The sequence below is a fragment of the Salvelinus namaycush genome, chromosome 27, assembly GCF_016432855.1.
Source record: "Salvelinus namaycush isolate Seneca chromosome 27, SaNama_1.0, whole genome shotgun sequence".
Taxonomy (NCBI): domain Eukaryota; kingdom Metazoa; phylum Chordata; class Actinopteri; order Salmoniformes; family Salmonidae; genus Salvelinus; species Salvelinus namaycush.
This window is the reverse complement of record NC_052333.1, coordinates 25010686-25034389: the sequence shown is the minus strand read 5'-3', so window position 1 is coordinate 25034389 and position 23704 is coordinate 25010686. Positions and strand designations below refer to the sequence as shown.

Here is a 23704-nt window from a genome sequence, read left to right as displayed (position 1 = left end):
ACACCCCCTGCTATATTGTGGATATAGAGTTACCTGTCTAACAGAACACAGAGGATGTTATGGCTTTACACCCCCTGCTATATTGTGGATATGGAGTTACCTGTCTAACAGAACACAGAGGGTGTTATGGCTTTACACCCCCTGCTATATTGTGGATATGGAGTTACCTGTCTAACAGAACACAGAGGGTGTTATGGCTTTACACCCCCTGCTATATTGTGGATATGGAGTTACCTGTCTAACAGAACACAGAGGGTGTTATGGCTTTACACCCCCTGCTATATTGTGGATATGGAGTTACCTGTCTAATAGAACACAGAGGGTGTTATGGCTTTACACCCCCTGCTATATTGTGGATATAGAGTTACCTGTCTAATAGAACACAGAGGGTGTTATGGCTTTACACCCCCTGCTATATTGTGGATATGGAGTTACCTGTCTAACAGAACACAGAGGGTGTTATGGCTTTACACCCCCTGCTATATTGTGGATATGGAGTTACCTGTCTAATAGAACACAGAGGGTGTTATGGCTTTACACCCCCTGCTATATTGTGGATATGGAGTTACCTGTCTAACAGAACACAGAGGGTGTTATGGCTTTACACCCCCTGCTATACTGTGGATAAAGAGTTACCTGTCTAATAGAACACAGAGGGTGTTCTTTAATGGAACCTCTCCAACATAATCCAGATAGACTCAGGAATTCCCAAGGACAGCTGACTAGGTCCCTTACTTTTAAAATCCTTACTAACGACATGCCACTGGCTTTGCGTAAAACCAGTGTGTCTATTGTATGCGGCTGACTCAACACGTTGCACGTCGGCTACCACAGCGACTGAAATGACTGCAACAAAGAGCTGCAGTTAGTTTCAGAATGGGTGGCAAGGAATAAGTTAGTCCTAAATATTTCAAAAACTAAAAGCATTGTATTTGGAACAAATCCTTCACTAAAACTCAACTAAATGTTGTAATGAATAACGTGGTAATTGCTTGGAGTAACCTTGGATTGTAAACTGCCATGGTCAAAACATATTGATACAACAGTAGCTAGGTTGGGGAGAAGTCTGTCCATAATAAAGCGCTGTTCTACATTCTTAACAGCACTATCAACAAGGCAGGTCCTACAGGTCCTAGTTTTGTCACACCTGGACTACTGTTCTGTCGTGTGTTCAGGTGCCACAAAGAGGGACTTATGAAAATTGCAATTGGCTCAGAACAGGGCAGCACGCCTGGCCCTTGGATATACAGAGAGCTAACATTAATAACATGCATGTCAATCTCTCCTGGTTCAAATTGGAGGAGAGATTGACTTCATCATTACTTGTATTTGTGAGAGGTATTGTCATGTTGAATGCACCGAGCTGTCTGTTTGAACTACTTACACACAGCTCAGACACCCATGCATACCCCACAAGACATGCCACAAGAGGTCTCTTCACAGTCCCCAAGTCCAGAACAGACTATGGGAGGCGCACAGTACTACATAGAGCCATGATTACATGGAACTCTATTCCACCTCAGGTAACTGATGCAGGCAGTAAAATTAGATTTTAAAAAACTGATAAAAATACACCTTATGGACCAGCGGGGACTGTGAAGCAACAAACATAGGCACAGACACATGCATACAAACACACCATAACATACACGCTATACACACACACGTACACATGGACTTTGTGTTGTGGTTATGTGGTAGAGTAGGGGCCTGAGGGCACACACTTATTAATATGTTGTGAAATCTGTTGCGAATGTTTTTATTAAAAAAAATTATTTCACCTTTATTTAACCAGGTAGGCAAGTTGAGAACAAGTTCTCATTTACAATTGCGACCTGGCCAAGATAAAGCAAAGCATTTCGACACATACAACAACACAGAGTTACACATGGAGTAAAACAAACATAGTCAATAATACAGTAGAAAAATAAGTCTATATACAATGTGAGCAACTGAGGTGAGATGAGGTAACGGCAAAAAAGGCCATGGTGGCGAAGTAAATACAATATAGCAAGTAAAACACTGGAATGGTAGATTTGCAGTGGAAGAATGTGCAAAGTAGAGATAGAAATAATGGGGTGCAAAGGAGCTAAATAAATAAATAAATACAGTAAGGGAAGAGGTAGTTGTTTGGGCTAAATTATAAGTAATCTGTGAGCTGCTCTGACAGCTGGTGCTTAAAGCTAGTGAGGGAGATAAGTGTTTCCAGTTTCAGAGATGTTTGTAGTTCGTTCCAGTCATTGTCAGCAGAGAACTGGAAGGAGAGGCGGCCAAAGGAAGAATTGGTTTTGGGGGTGACCAGAGAGATATACCTGCTGGAGCGCGTGCTGCAGGTGGGTGCTGCTATGGTGACCAGCGAGCTGAGATAAGGGGGGACTTTACCTAGTAGGATCTTGTAGATGACCTGGAGCCAGTGGGTTTGGCGATGAGTATGCAGCGAGGGCCAGCCAAAGAGAGCGTACAGGTCGCAGTGGTGGGTAGTATATGGGGCTTTGGTGACAAAACGGATGGCACTGTGATAGACTGCATCCAATTTATTGAGTAGGGTATTGGAGGCTATTTTCTAAATGACATCGCCGAAGTCGAGGATCGGTAGGATGGTCAGTTTACGAGGGTATGCTTGGCAGCATGAGTGAAGGATGCGTTGTTGCGAAATAGGAAGCCAATTCTAGATTTAACTTTGGATTGGAGATGTTTGATATGAGTCTGGAAGGAGAGTTTACAGTCTAACCAGACACCTAGGTATTTGTAGTTGTCCACATATTCTAAGTCAGAACCGTCCAGAGTAGTGATGCTGGACGGGCGGGCAGGTGCAGGCAGCGATCGGTTGAAGAGCATGCATTTAGTTTTACTTGTATTTAAGAGCAGATGGAGGCCACAGAAGGAGAGTTGTATGGCATTGAAACTCGTCTGGAGGGTTGTTAACAGTGTCCAAAGAAGGGCCAGAAGTATACAGAATGGTGTCGTCTGCGTAGAGTTGGATCAGAGACTCACCAGCAGCAAGAGCGACATCATTGATGTATACAGAGAATAGAGTCGGCCCAAGAATTGAACCCTGTGGCACCCCCATAGAGACTGCCAGAGGCCCGGACAACAGGCCCTCCGATTTGACACACTGAACTCTATCTGAGAAGTAGTTGGTGAACCAGGCGAGGCAATCATTTGAGAAACCAAGGCTATCGAGTCTGCCGATGAGGATGTGGTTATTGACAGAGTCGAAAGCCTTGGCCAGGTCAATGAATATGGCTGCACAGTATTGTTTCTTATTGATGGCGGTTAAGATATCATTTAGGACCTTGAGCGTGGCTGAGGTGCAGCCATGACCAACTCTGAAACCAGATTGCATAGCGGAGAAGGTGCGGTGGGATTCGAAATGGTCGGTAATCTGTTTGTTGACTTGGCTTTCGAAGACCTTAGAAAGGCAGGGTAGGATAGATATAGGTCTGTAACAGTTTGGGTCAAGAGTGTCCCCCCTTTGAAGAGGGCGATGACCGCAGCTGCTTTCCAATCTTTGGGAATCTCAGATAACACGAAAGAGAGGTTGAACAGGCTAGTAATTTCAGCAGATAATTTTAGAAAGAAAGGGTCCAGATTGTCTCGCCCGGCTGATTTGTAGGGGTCCAGATTTTGCAGCTCTTTTAGAACATCAGCTGACTGGATTTGGGAGAAGGAGAAATGGGGAAGGCTTGGGCGAATTGCTGTGGGGGGTGTAGTGCTGTTGACCGGGGTAGGGGTAGCCAGGTGGAAAGCATGGCCAGCCGTAGAAAAATGCTTATTGAAATTCTCAATTATAGTGGATTTATCGGTGGTGACAGAGTTTCCTATCCTCAGTGCAGTGGGCAGCTGGGAGGAGGTGTTCTTATTCTCCATGGAGACCCAGAACTTTTTTTGAGTTTTTGTTGCAGTAAGCAAATTTCTGCTTGAAAAAGCTAGCCTTAGCTTTTCTAACTGCCTGTGTATATTGGTTTCTAGCTTCCCTGAAAAGTTGCATATCATGGGGGCTGTTCGATGCTAATGCAGAATGCCATAGGATGTTTTTGTGTTGGTTAAGGGCAGTCAGGTCTGGAGAGAACCAAGGGCTATATCTGTTCCTGGTTCTACATTTCTTGAATGGGGCATGCTTATTTAAGATGGTGAGGAAGACATTCTTTTTAAATAACCAGGCATCCTCTGACGGGATGAGGTCAATATCCTTCCAGGATACCCGGGCCAGGTCGATTAGAAAGGCCTGCTCGCTGAAGTGTTTTAGGGAGCGTTTGACAGTGATGAGGGGTGGTCGTTTGACCGCTGACCCATTACGGATACAGGCAATAAGGCAGTTATCGCTGAGATCTTGGTTGAAAACAGCAGATGTGTATTTAGAGGGCAAGTTGGTTAGGATGATATCTATGAGGGTGCCCGTGTTTACGGCTTTGGGGTGGTACCTGGTAGGTTCCTTGATAATTTGTGTGAGATTGAGGGCATCAAGCATCAAGAACGTATTGTAATGTTTTTTTTAAATGTATAACTGCCTCAATTTTGCTGGACCCCAGGAAGAGTAGCTGCTGCCTTGACAGCAGTTAAATGGGGAACCATAATAAATACAAATAATGGGATGTCATCTCTGACTAACTGGCACTGGCTGCGGTGGTGTCATAACCCTGCTAGCTCGCTCTCACTGAGACTGGCTACTGCACTCAGTGGTGTAAAGTTCTTAAGTAAAACGACTTTAAAGTACTACTTCAGTAGTTGTTGGGGCTATCAGTACTTTACTATTTATATTTTTGACCATTTATATTTTACTACAATCCTTAAATCAATCATTTACTTTTTACTCCATACATTTTCCCGACACCCAAAAGTACTCGTTATATTTAGAATGCTTAGGACAGGAAAATGGTCCAATTCACAAGCTTATAAACATATGTGTTTAGCGGACTCACTAAACACATATGCTTAATTTGTAAATGAAGAGTGTTGGAGTGTGCCCCTGGCTTTCCATAAATTCAATAAATAAGAAAATGGGGCCAGCTGGTTTGCTTAATATAAGGAATTTAAAATGATTTGTACTTTTACTTCTGATAATTAAGTATATCTCATACCAAATACTTTTAGACTGTTATTTAAGTAGTATTTTACTGTGTGACTTTCACTCATTTTATTTTACTCAAGTATGACAATTGGGTACTTTTTCCACCACTGACTGCACTAGACCCAGAGCAGAAAGGATAAACTAAAGGCCAAATCTACCCCTTTAATGACCAGTTTGAGGGATCCAGAATATTGGGCTGACACTGTACAATCATGTTCAACGCAGAAAGCAGAATGTCCATTAAAAGGCCTTTTCGTCCAGTTGGGAAGTAGGTTTAACCTAGGTCAGAGGAACTGGCCCAGTACACTACCTAGCCTGCACAATCAATCTTCCACACACTTCTACTTATTGCTCTCGGTATAATCTTAGTGCTATGTGTTTGGGCATGTCTGTCATAACCTGGAAGGATGGGGTGGGTGTTGCAGGTCACATCACTATACAGAATAGGACCAGGAAGAAGAGGGGGAGGAGGAAAAAAATTCCAGTTCACAGACCCAATGGCTGAGAATTACAGAATAGAACGAGGAAAGGGTGAGGAGGGGAAGAAGGAGAAAGAAAAGCAGGAGGAGGAGAAAGACATGGAGGAGGAAGGGAAAATTCCAGCCGCAGCTGGACTGGCAGCAACATGGCTCTGTACAAACAGTTGATTTCATCTGACAAGCAGAAGCCATGTGTCACTCAGACAGACAGGAGCTCACATGTTCTCCACAATGACACCTTTGTGCTTCCATGACACCTAGGGCCTACTTGGTCAATACAAAAAAAGCCAGGCATTTAATACTGGTTAATCTATAGCAAGGCTAGACAGGCCCACAGATGCGTAGGTGGTAAACGTCAAAGTGACTGGCGGAAACAGGGTGTGTAGACCTGTGAAAGAGGACAACAGAGGCTAACTCATATCTGTGTGGGTAAGTGAATCAGTGACTGAGTAGTGTACAATCTGGATTGCCACCAGTAACTTGAAAGAGCCCACTTCCCTCTGGTGATGCAGCGCAGTACACAGCCACATCATTTGATCAAATTTGTTGATAAGAATTCTCCGGCCAGCTAACAGCCTAACCACAGATCATGAAACATTATGGTCTAAATGTTCAAATCCTGTTGATGCAGGATTATTTTGCTGTGACAATATACGTAAAATTAAGATCGTACATCTGTAGCACCAGTCCTTCACCTCAGCATACTAGTTCAAAACAAGCATGCTTTGCAGATCAGCAAACCAGAGCTAACCAGAGCTATCAATAAACCAGAGCTAACCAGAGCTATCAATAAACCAGAGCTAACCAGAGCTATCAATAAACCAGAGCTAAATCAGAGCTATCAATAAACCAGAGCTATCAATAAACCAGAGCTATCCATTAACCAGAGCTAACAAACCAGAGCTATCAATAAACCAGAGCTATCAATAAACCAGAGCTATCAATAAACCAGAGCTAACCAGAGCTATCAATAAACCAGAGCTATCAATAAACCAGAGCTAAATCAGAGCTATCAATAAACCAGAGCTAACAATAAACCAGAGCTAACAATAAACCAGAGCTAACAATAAACCAGAGCTAACAATAAACCAGAGCTAACAATAAACCAGAGCTAACAATAAACCAGAGCTAATCAATTACCCAGAGCTAATCAATTACCCAGAGCTAACAAACCAGAGCTATCAATAAACCAGAGCTATCAATAAACCAGAGCTATCAATAAACAAGAGCAATCAAAAAACCAGAGCTAACCAGAGCTATCAATAAATCAGAGCTAACCAGAGCTATCAATAAACCAGAGCAGTCAATAAACCAGAGCAGTCAATAAACCAGAGCAGTCAATAAACCAGAGCTAATCAGAGCTATCAATAAACCAGAGATATCAATAAACCAGAGCAGTCAATAAACCAGAGCAGTCAATAAACCAGAGCTATCAATAAACCAGAGCTAATCAGAGCTATCAATAAACCAGAGCTATCAATAAACCAGAGCTATCAATAAACCAGAGCTAACCAGAGCTATCAATAAACCAGAGCTATCAATAAACCAGAGCTAAATCAGAGCTATCAATAAACCAGAGCTAACAATAAACCAGAGCTATCAATAAACCAGAGCTAATCAATTACCCAGAGCTAATCAATTACCCAGAGCTAACAAACCAGAGCTATCAATAAACCAGAGCTATCAATAAACCAGAGCTATCAATAAACAAGAGCAATCAAAAAAACAGAGCTAACCAGAGCTATCAATAAATCAGAGCTAACCAGAGCTATCAATAAACCAGAGCAGTCAATAAACCAGAGCAGTCAATAAACCAGAGCAGTCAATAAACCAGAGCAGTCAATAAACCAGAGCAGTCAATAAACCAGAGATATCAATAAACCAGAGATATCAATAAACCAGAGCAGTCAATAAACCAGAGCAGTCAATAAACCAGAGCTATCAATAAATCAGAGCTATCAATAAACCAGAGCTATCAATAAACCAGAGCTAACCAGAGCTATCACTAAACCAGAGCAATCACTAAACCAGAGCAATCACTAAACCAGAGCAATCAATAAACCAGAGCAATCAATAAACCAGAGCAATCGATAAACCAGAGCTATCAATAAACCAGAGCTAACCAGAGCTATCAGTAAACCAGAGCAATCAATAAACCAGAGCAATCAATAAACCAGAGCTAACCAGAGCTATCAATAAACCAGAGCTAATCAGAGCAATCAATAAACCAGAGCTATCAATAAACCAGAGTTATCAATAAACCAGAGCTATCAATAAACCAGAGCTAACCAGAGCTATCAATAAACCAGAGCTAACCAGAGCTATCAGTAAACCAGAGCTAACCAGAGCTATCAGTAAACCAGAGCTAACAAGAGCTATCAGTAAACCAGAGCTATCAATAAACCAGAGCTATCAATAAACCAGAGCTAACCAGAGCTATCAATAAACCAGAGCTATCAATAAACCAGAGCTATCAATAAACCAGAGCTAACCAGAGCTATCAATAAACCAGAGCTAACCAGAGCTATCAATAAACCAGAGCTAATCAGAGCTATCAATAAACCAGAGCTAATCAGAGCTATCAATAAACCAGAGCTATCAATAAACCAGAGCTATCAATTACCCAGAGCTATCAATTACCCAGAGCTATCAATTACCCAGAGCTATCAATAAACCAGAGCTATCAATAAACCAGAGCTATCAATAAACCAGAGCAATCAATAAACCAGAGCTATCAATAAACAAGAGCAATCAAAAAACCAGAGCTAACCAGAGCTATCAATAAATCAGAGCTAACCAGAGCTATCAATAAACCAGAGCAGTCAATAAACCAGAGCAGTCAATAAACCAGAGCAGTCAATAAACCAGAGATATCAATAAACCAGAGCAGTCAATAAACCAGAGCAGTCAATAAACCAGAGCAGTCAATAAACCAGAGCTAATCAGAGCTATCAATAAACCAGAGCTATCAATAAACCAGAGCTATCAATAAACCAGAGCTAACCAGAGCTATCACTAAACCAGAGCAATCACTAAACCAGAGCAATCACTAAACCAGAGCAATCACTAAACCAGAGCAATCAATAAACCAGAGCAATCAATAAACCAGAGCAATCAATAAACCAGAGCAATCGATAAACCAGAGCTATCAATAAACCAGAGCTAACCAGAGCTATCAGTAAACCAGAGCTATCAATAAACCAGAGCTAATCAATTACCCAGAGCTAATCAATTACCCAGAGCTAACAAACCAGAGCTATCAATAAACCAGAGCTATCAATAAACCAGAGCTATCAATAAACAAGGGCAATCAAAAAACCAGAGCTAACCAGAGCTATCAATAAATCAGAGCTAACCAGAGCTATCAATAAACCAGAGCAGTCAATAAACCAGAGCAGTCAATAAACCAGAGCAGTCAATAAACCAGAGCAGTCAATAAACCAGAGATATCAATAAACCAGAGCAGTCAATAAACCAGAGCAGTCAATAAACCAGAGCTATCAATAAACCAGAGCTAATCAGAGCTATCAATAAACCAGAGCTATCAATAAACCAGAGCTATCAATAAACCAGAGCTATCAATAAACCAGAGCTATCACTAAACCAGAGCAATCACTAAACCAGAGCAATCACTAAACCAGAGCAATCACTAAACCAGAGCAATCAATAAACCAGAGCAATCAATAAACCAGAGCAATCGATAAACCAGAGCTATCAATAAACCAGAGCTAACCAGAGCTATCAGTAAACCAGAGCAATCAATAAACCAGAGCAATCAATAAACCAGAGCTAACCAGAGCTATCAATAAACCAGAGCTAATCAGAGCTATCAATAAACCAGAGCTAACCAGAGCAATCAATAAACCAGAGCTATCAATAAACCAGAGTTATCAATAAACCAGAGCTATCAATAAACCAGAGCTAACCAGAGCTATCAATAAACCAGAGCTAACCAGAGCTATCAGTAAACCAGAGCTAACAAGAGCTATCAGTAAACCAGAGCTATCAATAAACTAGAGCTAACAATAAACCAGAGCTAACCAGAGCTATCAATAAACCAGAGCTATCAATAAACCAGAGCTATCAATAAACCAGAGCTAACCAGAGCTATCAATAAACCAGAGCTAACCAGAGCAATCAATAAACCAGAGCTATCAATAAACCAGAGCTAAACCAGAGCTATCAATAAACCAGAGCTATCAATAAACCAGAGCTATCAATAAACCAGAGCTAACCAGAGCTATCAATAAACCAGAGCTAACCAGAGCTATCAATAAACCAGAGCTAATCAGAGCTATCAATAAACCAGAGCTATCAATAAACCAGAGCTATCAATAAACCAGAGCTAATCAATTACCCAGAGCTAATCAATTACCCAGAGCTAACAAACCAGAGCTATCAATAAACCAGAGCTATCAATAAACCAGAGCTATCAATAAACAAGAGCAATCAAAAAACCAGAGCTAACCAGAGCTATCAATAAATCAGAGCTAACCAGAGCTATCAATAAACAGAGCAGTTGCAATACCAGAGCAGTCAATAAACCAGAGCAGTCAATAAACCAGAGCAGTCAATAAACCAGAGATATCAATAAACCAGAGCAGTCAATAAACCAGAGCAGTCAATAAACCAGAGCAGTCAATAAACCAGAGCAGTCAATAAACCTCAATAAACAACGGGGGCAAATGAAACAAAACCATAAAAAAAAGCTATCAATAAACCCAGAGCTAATCAGGGCTATTCAATTAACCAGAGCTATCAATAAACCAGAGCTAATCAGAGCTATCAATAAACCAGAGCTATCAATAAACCAGAGCTAACCAGAGCTATGAATAACCAGAGCTATCATAAACCAGAGCTATCAATGAAACCAGAGCTAACAGGAGCTATCAATAAACCAGAGCTAAACCAGAGCTATCAATAAACCAGAGCTATCAATAAACCAGAGCTAACAGAGCTATCAATAAACCAGAGCTATTAATAAACCAGGAGCTAACAGAGCTTACAATAAACCAGAGCGTTGGGATATCAATTAAACCAGAGCTAACCACAGCTATCAATAAACACAGAGCTAATCAGAGCTATCTATAACCAGAGCTATCAATAAACCAGAGCTATCAATAAACCAGAGCTAACCAGAGCTATCAATAAACCAGAGCTATCAATAAACCAGAGCTAACCAGAGCTATCAATAAACCAGAGCTATCAATAAACCAGAGCTAATCAGAGCTATCGATAAACCAGAGCTATCAATAAACCAGAGCTAATCAGAGCTATCAATAAACCAGAGCTATCAATAAACCAGAGCTAACCAGAGCTATGAATAAACCAGAGCTATCAATAAACCAGAGTTATCAATAAACCAGAGCTAAACCAGAGCTATCAATAAACCAGAGCTAAACCAGAGCTATCAATAAACCAGAGCTAAACCAGAGCTATCAATAAACCAGAGTTAAACCAGAGCTATCAATAAACCAGAGCTAACCAGAGCTATCAATAAACCAGAGCTATTAATAAACCAGAGCTAACCAGAGCTTACAATAAACCAGAGCTATCAATAAACCAGAGCTAACCACAGCTATCAATAAACCAGAGCTAATCAGAGCTATCGATAAACCAGAGCTATCAATAAACCAGAGCTAACCAGAGCTATCAATAAACCAGAGCTAATCAGAGCTATCAATAAACCAGAGCTAACCAGAGCTATCAATAAACCAGAGCTATCAATAAACCAGAGCTAATAATAAACCAGAGCTATCAATAAACCAGAGCTATCAATAAACCAGAGCTATCAATAAACCAGAGCTAACCAGAGCTATTAATAAACCAGAGCTATCAATAAACAAGAGCTATCAATAAACCAGAGCTAACCAGAGCTATCAATAAACCAGAGCTATCAATAAACCAGAGCTATCAATAAACCAGAGCTATCAATAAATCAGAGCTATCAATAAACCAGAGCTATCAATAAACCAGAGCTAATCAGAGCTATCAATAAACCAGAGCTAACCAGAGCTATCAATAAACCAGAGCTAACCAGAGCAATCAATAAACCAGAGCTATCAATAAACCAGAGCTAAACCAGAGCTATCAATAAACCAGAGCTATCAATAAACCAGAGCTAACCAGAGCTATCAATAAACCAGAGCTAACCAGAGCTATGAATAAACCAGAGCTAATCAGAGCTATCAATAAACCAGAGCTATCAATAGACCAGAGCTATCAATAGACCAGAGCTAACAATAAACCAGAGCTAACAGTAAAGAGCTAACCAGAGCTATCAATAAAACCAGAGCTATCAATAAACCAGAGCTATCAATAAACCAGAGCTATCAATAAACCAGAGCTAACCAGAGCTAACAATAAACCAGAGCTAACCAGAGCTATCAATAAACCAGAGCTAACCAGAGCTAACAATAAACCAGAGCTAACCAGAGCTAACAATAAACCAGAGCTAACCAGAGCTAACAATAAACCAGAGCTAACCAGAGCTAACAATAAACCAGAGCTATCAATAAATCAGGGCTATCAATAAACCAGAGCTATCAATAAACCAGAGCTATCAATAAACCAGAGCTATCAATAAACCAGAGTTATCAATAAACCAGAGCAATCAATAAACCAGAGCTAACCAGAGCTATCAATAAACCAGAGCTATCAATAAACCAGATCTAACCAGAGCTATCAATAAACCAGAGCTAATCAGAGCTATCAATAAACCAGAGCTAATCAGAGCTATCAATAAACCAGAGCTATCAATAAACCAGAGCTAACCAGAGCAATCAATAAACCAGAGCTATCAATAAACCAGAGCTATCAATAAACCAGAGCTAACCACAGCTATCAATAAACCAGAGCTAATCAGAGCTATCGATAAACCAGAGCTATCAATAAACCAGAGCTAATCAGAGCTATCAATAAACCAGAGCTATCAATAAACCAGAGCTAACCAGAGCTATGAATAAACCAGAGCTATCAATAAACCAGAGTTATCAATAAACCAGAGTTATCAATAAACCAGAGTTATCAATAAACCAGAGCTAACCAGAGCTATCAATAAACCAGAGCTAAACCAGAGCTATCAATAAACCAGAGCTAACCAGAGCTATCAATAAACCAGAGCTATTAATAAACCAGAGCTAACCAGAGCTTACAATAAACCAGAGCTATCAATAAACCAGAGCTAACCACAGCTATCAATAAACCAGAGCTAATCAGAGCTATCAATAAACCAGAGCTATCAATAAACCAGAGCTATCAATAAACCAGAGCTAACCAGAGCTATCAATAAACCAGAGCTAATCAGAGCTATCAATAAACCAGAGCTAATCAGAGCTATCAATAAACCAGAGCTATCAATAAACCAGAGCTAATAATAAACCAGAGCTATCAATAAACCAGAGCTATCAATAAACCAGAGCTATCAATAAACCAGAGCTAACCAGAGCTATCAATAAACCAGAGCTATCAATAAACAAGAGCTAACCAGAGCTATCAATAAATCAGAGCTATCAATAAACCAGAGCTATCAATAAACCAGAGCTAATCAGAGCTATCAATAAACCAGAGCTAACCAGAGCTATCAATAAACCAGAGCTAACCAGAGCAATCAATAAACCAGAGCTATCAATAAACCAGAGCTAAACCAGAGCTATCAATAAACCAGAGCTATCAATAAACCAGAGCTAACCAGAGCTATCAATAAACCAGAGCTAATCAGAGCTATCAATAAACCAGAGCTATCAATAGACCAGAGCTAACAATAAACCAGAGCTAACAGTAAAGAGCTAACCAGAGCTAACAATAAACCAGAGCTATCAATAAAACCAGAGCTATCAATAAACCAGAGCTATCAATAAACCAGAGCTATCAATAAACCAGAGCTATCAATAAACCAGAGCTAACCAGAGCTAACAATAAACCAGAGCTAACCAGAGCTATCAATAAACCAGAGCTAACCAGAGCTAACAATAAACCAGAGCTAACCAGAGCTAACAATAAACCAGAGCTAACCAGAGCTAACAATAAACCAGAGCTATCAATAAATCAGGGCTATCAATAAACCAGAGCTATCAATAAACCAGAGCTATCAATAAACCAGAGCTATCAATAAACCAGAGTTATCAATAAACCAGAGCAATCAATAAACCAGAGCTAACCAGAGCTATCAATAAACCAGAGCTATCAATAAACCAGATCTAACCAGAGCTATCAATAAACCAGAGCTAATCAGAGCTATCAATAAACCAGAGCTAATCAGAGCTATCAATAAACCAGAGCTATCAATAAACCAGAGCTAACCAGAGCAATCAATAAACCAGAGCTATCAATAAACCAGAGCTAACCACAGCTATCAATAAACCAGAGCTAATCAGAGCTATCGATAAACCAGAGCTATCAATAAACCAGAGCTAATCAGAGCTATCAATAAACCAGAGCTATCAATAAACCAGAGCTAACCAGAGCTATGAATAAACCAGAGCTATCAATAAACCAGAGTTATCAATAAACCAGAGTTATCAATAAACCAGAGTTATCAATAAACCAGAGTTATCAATAAACCAGAGCTAACCAGAGCTATCAATAAACCAGAGCTAAACCAGAGCTATCAATAAACCAGAGCTAACCAGAGCTATCAATAAACCAGAGCTATTAATAAACCAGAGCTAACCAGAGCTTACAATATACCAGAGCTATCAATAAACCAGAGCTAACCACAGCTATCAATAAACCAGAGCTAATCAGAGCTATCAATAAACCAGAGCTATCAATAAACCAGAGCTATCAATAAACCAGAGCTAACCAGAGCTATCAATAAACCAGAGCTAATCAGAGCTATCAATAAACCAGAGCTAATCAGAGCTATCAATAAACCAGAGCTAATCAGAGCTATCAATAAACCAGAGCTATCAATAAACCAGAGCTAACCAGAGCTATGAATAAACCAGAGCTATCAATAAACCAGAGCTAACCAGAGCTATCAATAAACCAGAGCTAAACCAGAGCTATCAATAAACCAGAGCTAAACCAGAGCTATCAATAAACCAGAGCTAAACCAGAGCTATCAATAAACCAGAGCTAACCAGAGCTATCAATAAACCAGAGCTATTAATAAACCAGAGCTAACCAGAGCTTACAATAAACCAGAGCTATCAATAAACCAGAGCTAACCACAGCTATCAATAAACCAGAGCTAATCAGAGCTATCGATAAACCAGAGCTATCAATAAACCAGAGCTATCAATAAACCAGAGCTAACCAGAGCTATCAATAAACCAGAGCTATCAATAAACCAGAGCTAATCAGAGCTATCAATAAACCAGAGCTATCAATAAACCAGAGCTAATCAGAGTTATCGATAAACCAGAGCTATCAATAAACCAGAGCTAATCAGAGCTATCAATAAACCAGAGCTATCAATAAACCAGAGCTAACCAGAGCTATGAATAAACCAGAGCTATCAATAAACCAGAGTTATCAATAAACCAGAGCTAAACCAGAGCTATCAATAAACCAGAGCTAAACCAGAGCTATCAATAAACCAGAGCTAAACCAGAGCTATCAATAAACCAGAGTTAAACCAGAGCTATCAATAAACCAGAGCTAACCAGAGCTATCAATAAACCAGAGCTATTAATAAACCAGAGCTAACCAGAGCTTACAATAAACCAGAGCTATCAATAAACCAGAGCTAACCACAGCTATCAATAAACCAGAGCTAATCAGAGCTATCGATAAACCAGAGCTATCAATAAACCAGAGCTAACCAGAGCTATCAATAAACCAGAGCTAATCAGAGCTATCAATAAACCAGAGCTAACCAGAGCTATCAATAAACCAGAGCTATCAATAAACCAGAGCTAACCAGAGCTATCAATAAACCAGAGCTAATCAGAGCTATCAATAAACCAGAGCTATCAATAAACCAGAGCTAACCAGAGCTATCAATAAACCAGAGCTATCAATAAACCAGAGCTATCAATAAACCAGAGCTATCAATAAACCAGAGCTATCAATAAACCAGCGCTAACCAGACCTATCAATAAACCAGCGCTAACCAGACCTATCAATAAACCAGCGCTAACCAGAGCTATCAATAAACCTGAGCTAACCAGAGCTATCAATAAACCAGAGCTAACCAGAGCTATCAATAAACCAGCGCTAATCAGAGCTATCAATAAACCAGTGCTAATCAGAGCTATCAATAAACCAGCGCTAACCAGAGCCATCTATACATCTAGTTTCTTCTAGCTGGAATATCATCAGTTCATTCTTGTTGAATAAATGCCACTTGCATTCATCTCTGTCGGAGGACCGAACAAAGCGTGACACATGAAGGGTAGGGGGACAGGAAGTGAGGAGGCCCCTACCTGAGTGGATTTCTCTTTAATGCACAAAGCATAGTGTACATTCATTCATTCATTCATTAATCTCAGCAGGGGGGACACAATAAAACATGAAACATAGGGGACAGGAAGTGAGGGGGCACCTACCTGAGTCGATTTATCTTTCATGCATGAGGGGTAGTGCACATGGTGGTCGCGAGGCCACTGGCCAGTGAGGTAGGGGCCGGTGATGGTACCCAGGGAGGAAGTCCGCCGGATGGCTCCTGAGTTACGCACCTGCTGCTGGGGTTTGGACCGCTCTACTGGAGTGGGAGGGGGGAGAGACATTTTAATTGAGGAGGCTCTCAAAAGGCAATGCCTGACCTAGTCCAATACTTTGTGTTTATAATCTATTAACAACTGATCAGATTACTATGCCAATCCACCTTCACATTCTGTACAGTCAGAAGCAATCCCCACAATCTCTGTTCTAGAGGCAATATGTGAGGATGCAGACTGAGACAACGTCATGGTGTTGTTTTCAGAGACTGCAGGTTGACTTGGTTACCCTAGGAGCAGCCGAGAGCAGCCCAGCCTGTCCTCCCTCACGGTGAGGCAAAACCTGATAAAAATACCTCACACATACCCGAGGATCTGGGTCAAGGGTTGTGTGCTTGTTCTAGCAACACTCTCTGGTGTGTGTGTGCGCATGAGATAGAAACAACAATATTTACACCCTCCTAACCCTGTGGCCTTGTATGGGGCTAGAATTTTAAAAAGCAAAAGGCTTCAACTCACAAGGTGCTAGCTAATATATAAGGCATTTAGCAAAGTTGACCAAACAGGCCAGGTTTCTAAGAACAACATTCCAGTATGAAATGAAACAGACTTGTGCTGTGTACCGTAACACCTCTGATTTATGGAGGACTTGATCTATGCTGAAGTCTCTCAGAACTGGGAACTATTGAGTAAATGTTGATCTTTTTTTCCTGTGCTACAAAACCTCAATGTATGGCTATGATCGCAGGATTTGAGTGAAGCATTTGACATTTTTCAAAAGACCCAAGGACACCAGTGGTGTCCTCAAGTGTACTAGGTGGACTTAGGGCAGCAGGCTCCCTTACCCTGCCCCTGAGGTGACTGACAAGCCCTGTAGGCCTTAGTGGGATCAAAGCCCACTGACAAAGGTACTGGGCAGGGTCACCTGGGGCAAATCCACTGGATTACAGGTAAACACTACTACATTCTGAGAGAAGTAATAATAAGGCCGTGGCTGTGATCTGACACACTGTCAAGCAGCAGTTTGCCGACCTGACACAGCTGAGGTCTGAAGAAGAACAGGAAGTAAGAAAGAGGAAATAATATGCTGAGGTCTTTTTGAAAGATGCTGCTTGTGTTTCATCTCAGAAAGCTAAATCAGCATGTCTGGCTTCAAGTCTTTTTCAGACTAAACACAAAAAGCACTGGGAAGCTTTAGAATTGTTGCATTTTAACACTAGGGCTGCAAAATGTATCTAATTCACATTCAAAAATCACAATTTTGACGTGTAATATCCATTTCGCAAGAGACCCACATCACATGCAATATTTTGAAACTCCACTCAGCCGTGTGCAAAGTCAGTTTTTATGATACCCAAATCTTAGAATACCATAGTAGTTTCATATGATACGACCAAATTTCTCAGATCTAAAATAACCAGCTGACGCCTCTTATAAAATGTTTCTAAAGTCAGTTGTTTATACATTGTTAAAAAATGTAAGCAACAGCAACTATCTCTTGTACAGTGCATTCGGAAAGTATTCAGACCTTTTGTTACGTTACAGCCTTATCCTAGAATGGACTAAATAGTTTTTCCCTCAATCTACACACAATACCCCATAATGACAAAGCAAAAACAGGTTTATGGAAAAATAAAAAACCTGAAATAGCACATTTACATAAGTATTCAGACCCTTTACTCAGTACTTTTTTGAAGCACCTTTGGCAGCGATTACACCCTCCCTTGAGTCTTTTTAGGTATGACGCTACAAGCTTGACACACCTGTATTTGGGGAGTTTCTCCCATTCTTCTCTGCAGATACTCTCAAGCTCTGTCAGGTTGGATGGGGAGTATCGCTGCACAGCAATTTTCAGTTCTCTCCAGAGATGTTCGATCGGGTTCAAGTTCGGGCTCTGGCTGGGCAACTCAAGGACATTCAGAGATTTGTCCCGAAGCTTCTCCTGCTTGGCTGTGTGCTTTGGGGTGTTGTCCTGTTGGAAGATGAACCTTCACCAGTCTAAGGTCCTGAGCAGGTTTTCATCAAAGGATCTCTCTGTACTTTTCTCCATTCAATCTTTCCCTCGATCCCAGTCCCTGCCTCTGAACTTCCCCACAGCATGATGCTTCCACCATAGAGATGATGCCAGGTTTCCTCCAGACGTGATGCTTGGCATTCAGGCCAAAGAGTTCAATTTCAGTTTCATCAGACCAGAGAATCTTGTTTCTCATGGTCAGAGTCCTTTAGGTGCCTTTTGGCAAACTCCAAGTAGGCTGTGCCTTTTACTGAGGAGTGGCTTCCTTTTGGCCACTCTACCATAAAGGCCTGATTGGTGGAGTGCTGCAAAGACGGTTGTCCTTCTGGAAGGTTCTCCCATCTCCACAGAGGAACTCTGGAGCTCTGTCAGAGTGACCATCGGGTTCTTGGTCACCTCCCTGACCAAGGCCCTTCTCCCCCGATTGCTCAGTTTGGCCGGGAGGCTAGCTCTAGGAAGAGTCTTGGTGGATCCAAACTTCTTCCATTTAATAATGATGGAGGCCACTGTGTTCTTGGTTTTCACTCTGACATCCACTGTCAACTGTGGGACCTTATACAGACAGGTGTGTGCCTTTCCAAATCATGTCCAATCAATAGAATTTATCACAGGTGGATCAATGGATGATCAATGGAAACAGGATGCACCTGAGCAAAATGTTGAGGCTTATAGCAAAAGGTCTGAATACTTATGTAAATAAGATTTGTTCTTCATTTTTTATAAATTTGCAAAAACAATGTTGCTTTGTCATTATGGGGTATTGTGTGTAGATTGATGAGGGGGAAAATGTATTAAATCCATTTTAGAATAAAAAAAAATAATAAAAAAAAAAAAAATTGGAGATAGGGAAGGGGTCTGAATACTTTCCGAATGCACTGTATGTGCCGGTCCAATAATGTCCACTTCACTTTTATGCACATATCACGTGGCAGCTGTAATCAGCCAGCTGTATCCCCTACCAGCTATCGCTCACCTGCTTCCCATCTGCTACTCAAATCAAAGTTTATTTGTCACATGCGCCGAATACAACAGGTAACCTTGTAGTGAAATGCTTACTTACAGGCTCTAACCAACAGTGCAATTTCCCCCCAAAAACAAATATTAGGTGAACAATAAGTAAGTAAAATAAAAAAAGGAAAAGGACAGTGAAAAATAACAGTCAAGGCTATGGACAGTAGAGAGGCTATATACAGGCACCGGTTAGTCGGGCTGATTGAGGTAGTATGTACATGTAGGTATGGTTAAAGTGACTATGCATATATGATAAACAGAGAGTAGCAGTAGCATAAAAGAAGGGTTTGCAGGACACAATGCAGATAGCCCGGGTAGCCAAAGTGCGGGACACCGGTTGGTCAGGCTAATTGAGGTAGTATGTACATGAATGTATAGTTAAAGTGACTATGCATATATGATAAACAGAGAGTAGCAACAGCGTAAAAGAGGGGTTGGGGGAGAGAGGGGGGGCACACAATGCAAATAGTCCTGGTAGCCATTTGATTACTTGTTCAGGAGTCTTATGGCTTGGGGGTAAAAACTGTTGAGAAGCCTTTTGGTCCTTGACTTGGTGCTCCGGTACCGCTTGTCATGCGGTAGTAGAGAGAACAGTCTATGACTGGGGTGGCTGAAGTCTTTGACAATTTTTAGGGCCTTCCTCTGACACCGCCTGGTATAGAGGTCCTGGATGGCAGGAAGCTTAGCCCCAGTGATGTACTGAGCCGTACGCACTACCCTCTGTAGTGCCTTGCGGTCAGAGGCTGAGCAGTTGCCGTACCAGGCAGTGATGCAACCAGCCAGGATACTCTTCCTGCACATCTATTCCTCCATCACTCACCTGCTTCTCTCCTTCCACTCCTCCTGTACACCTATTCCTCCATCCCTCACCTGCTTCTCTCTTTCCACTCCTCATGTACATCTATTCCTCCATCACTCACCTGCTTCTCTCTTTCCACTCCTCCTGTACACCTATTCCTCCATCCCTCACCTGCTTCTCTCCTTCCACTCCTCCTGCACATCTATTCCTCCATCACTCACCTGCTTCTCTCTTTCCACTCCTCCTGTACACCTATTCCTCCATCCCTCACCTGCTTCTCTCCTTCCACTCCTCCTGCAGATCTATTCCTCCATCACTCACCTGCTTCTCTCTTTCCACTCCTCCTGTACACCTATTCCTCCATCCCTCACCTGCTTCTCTCCTTCCACTCCTCCTGCAGATCTATTCCTCCACTCACCTGCTTCTCTCCTTCTACTAACTCATTCATTCAACCCCTTACTATTTAAAGGCAACATGGACCCATATTGGAGTTTGGAAGAGAGACCGGTTGTGTTCACTGTTCAAGGTGATGAGGTCCCCTATTAATCAGTCATAATAGCTCTCTCATTAAGTGTGGCTGAGTCAGAGAAAACATAGCTAGCTAATACAGCCTGATACCAGTGCTGGTGGAGGCCTAAATCAACATGTTGTTTGTGCAACCATATCTTCTAAATCAAAGAGGATTTGATTCCTACCCTGTCACTAACTCGTCCATGGCATTTTAATTTGTTGTCATGTCAAACACAGCATTCAAAAGGTATTTATTATTATTATTAAATATATATTCTAACTATAGAAAATACATTATATTTCCATAAGTTCACCCAAGTGTTTTTATCTAAATCGCAATTGCAACATCTCAAATGAGTGCAGGAAATGCAGAAATTGATGCAAATTCAGGAAATTATTTTATTTTAGGTTGAAGTTGAATTGAACAGTATAAAACAATCAGAAAGGAGAAAGACCCATTTAAATCATATATATATATATATATATATATATATATATATATATATATATATGTGTGTGTGTTGCCACCCTAGGATCACGCACTACTCATAAAGCAAATGTAGAACTTTTATTAATCAAAAACATTTTTATTTTATTTTTTTTAAATACCATATTGTGATATTTTGGCCATATCGCCCAGCCCTACTAGTAGGCCCACAACATTAGGTCTACTGGACAGGCCTCTTCTACTCCTATAGGCCTACAGCATTAGGTGTCTGCCTCCTGGCACAGACACATTTCCCTCAGTTTTTCCCCCACGTTCCTGAGACCAGATGAGAGTGAGATGAGCATGACTCTGCCAGGAGCTGTCACAGAGCAGTCCACTGGCACCATCACAGCACATTGCTTGCATGTGTCTGTGTGTCTGTGTGTGTGTGTATAAACATGAGTTTGTATGTGCCTCATACCTAGGCCTTTGCGTTACGTAGGCATTCAATGACAAACAAACTGCACCAACAACCTTAGGAGAGTTCTTTCAGTCCAGCTCAGAACAAGGTTTGACCTTTCCCAAAAAGTGACATGGTATAGGGAAAACGCTATACAGAACTTAGACATGTTACCAGAAAGAGCCTAGAGAGCTGAAAACATCTGTCACAGATACATGTTGTCTAAAACACGTCCTGTATTTTGTCATAGTTGGCTATACAAGCATTAATATCAACATTAGGGAACGAGAAAATCAAACAGCAGTTTGATAATATCTGATACAACGATGCGTAAATCCCTAACACACAAGGGGGGGGGGGGGGGGGGGGCTGTAAAGGAATGGATATATATGCAAATGTTCTTCAAAGCTAGGCAGTGTGACACACTGTCATGCGGAAGGTTAGAAAACCAATTGCACTAGTCAGATAAAAAAGTAAACATATAAGCTGAGCTCTTCAGGGGATCTTATCAAAATAAAGCCAACGGTTACGGTCAGGTTTCACAAGGTTTGGCCTAGAAGTAGAGAATTTAATGAAGGAAAGAGAGCCAACCAGACTGAACGCTGCTCTCACAATAGAAACGTAGTCAAATCTGTTTGGTTCCCATGCTAGGCCAACCTGCAGTCAGTTTTCAAAATAATAGTTAAACAGTGCTGGAAAATGTAGAACACGATACTATATAAAATAGGCCTACTATAAGTAATCATTTAAAATAAAATACAGAGCTAATCAGGGCCTACAACTAAATGAAGCCATGACAGTTACAAAGACTGTTCTAAGCCCAACATACTTTCTCCCCAGGCCATAGGCGAACACAAATTGCCATACCATAGCCTTTGACACACACATAAATGCACAGTGCAACCTTCCAGTTAACCCTAAGCTGCTGAACAATGGTGAGGCATGGACCAACTATGATTCAAATACACACTAAATGATTTAGATGAAGGTGATCGATGGCACTTACCAGGGGAACAAACAGAGAAAGGAACGGTGTTGACTGACAGAGAAACTCTCCCACATCACACCAGAACAATGTTTGACAGAACGCCTTACATATGGAACACCTATCCTAACAGGAACATGTCACAGGTTTAGGCCTAGGTTACAGAAACAACAGCTAAGCCATGCAACAACCATCAGTCTCAGGTCATTTAATAACCCTAATATGGTTATGGCCTCCATTTCTATAGCATATTGACTACAGTATGACCATTCACAGGTTCACATTATGTGACCACTAACATAATGTGACTAAAACAACAACTAACCTAAACATTGAATGACTCAATGAAACTGGCCAAGATAACTTCTGAAATAAAGCTTTGATGATACTTGGAAATGATTGCCGATCTCTGGCCTATACATACAAACAAACTATAAAATCAGTGGCTCTGGATAAGAAGCTAAACTCAGCAACTCAGCTAAACTACTATTTTGGAAACAGAACTTCCTGCCTCTACATTGAGAGCTCCCATCATCATGCCATCAAAAAAAAAAGAAAAACACATATTCCCACTTTGGAACAATGCCCTGTGTGCATATGCTTTCCGGAAATTTCAATGATTTCCAGCCAGACCAAAAATTCTAAATGTAAACAATGGAAAGAATAAGTTGAAATAGCCTAACATTTGGGTCTGGTCGCAGATACAAGCTTCTCTAGCCAAGATGTAAGCTTAGCCTTTGATGTAGAAACTAGGGGACACTTATTTGACAGTTGTGACAGAAAAGTATGGGATGATTCAAAATGAATAAATGTTGTAGATGAAATCACTCTCACTGTGTAGCCGAACAGCATTGAAAGATTTACGAAGGGGTTTAATAATATAATAATACATGCCACTTAGCAGACTCTATTATCCAATGCCACCTGCAGTAGTGTGTGAATATATTTTGAGTGTGTGCAAGTGATCCCTGCAGGAATTTAACCCACGGTCTTTGTGTTGCCAGAGTTTGAATGCACAGCATTCACACAAAATACACAATCCCTCTCCATCTGCACAACTAACTCATTCATTCAACCCCTTACTATTTAAAAGGCAACATGGACCCATATTGGAGTTTGGAAGAGAGACCGGTTGTGTTCACTGTTCAAGGTGATGAGGTCACCTATTAATCAGTCATAATAGCTCTCTCATTAAGTGTGGCTGACAGTTCAGCACAGGGTCACACAAGGACTGTCACTAGCAGAACAGGCTCTTTGCATGACAGATCCCTATAGAGCTGTCCAAAAGTAGTGCACTAGGTGCCATTTTGGAAGCCTGTGGCTCTGGTCAAAAGTAGCGCACTA

At 41.0% G+C, this 23704-nt stretch overlaps 1 protein-coding gene across 3 annotated transcripts in view; it reads right to left on the bottom strand.

Annotated features, from left to right (window-relative positions):
- The window catches only part of LOC120022751 (glucocorticoid-induced transcript 1 protein-like), a 46669-nt gene that overhangs the window by 19138 nt on the left and 3827 nt on the right, over positions 1-23704 (bottom strand). For 2 of the 3 annotated variants that reach the window (XM_038966742.1, XM_038966743.1), the window contains exon 2: positions 16044-16198. In XM_038966742.1, the coding sequence (XP_038822670.1) occupies positions 16044-16198 (155 nt within the window). The remainder of the gene's footprint in view (positions 1-16043; positions 16199-23704) is intronic. The other variant, XM_038966744.1, reaches the window with a different exon arrangement.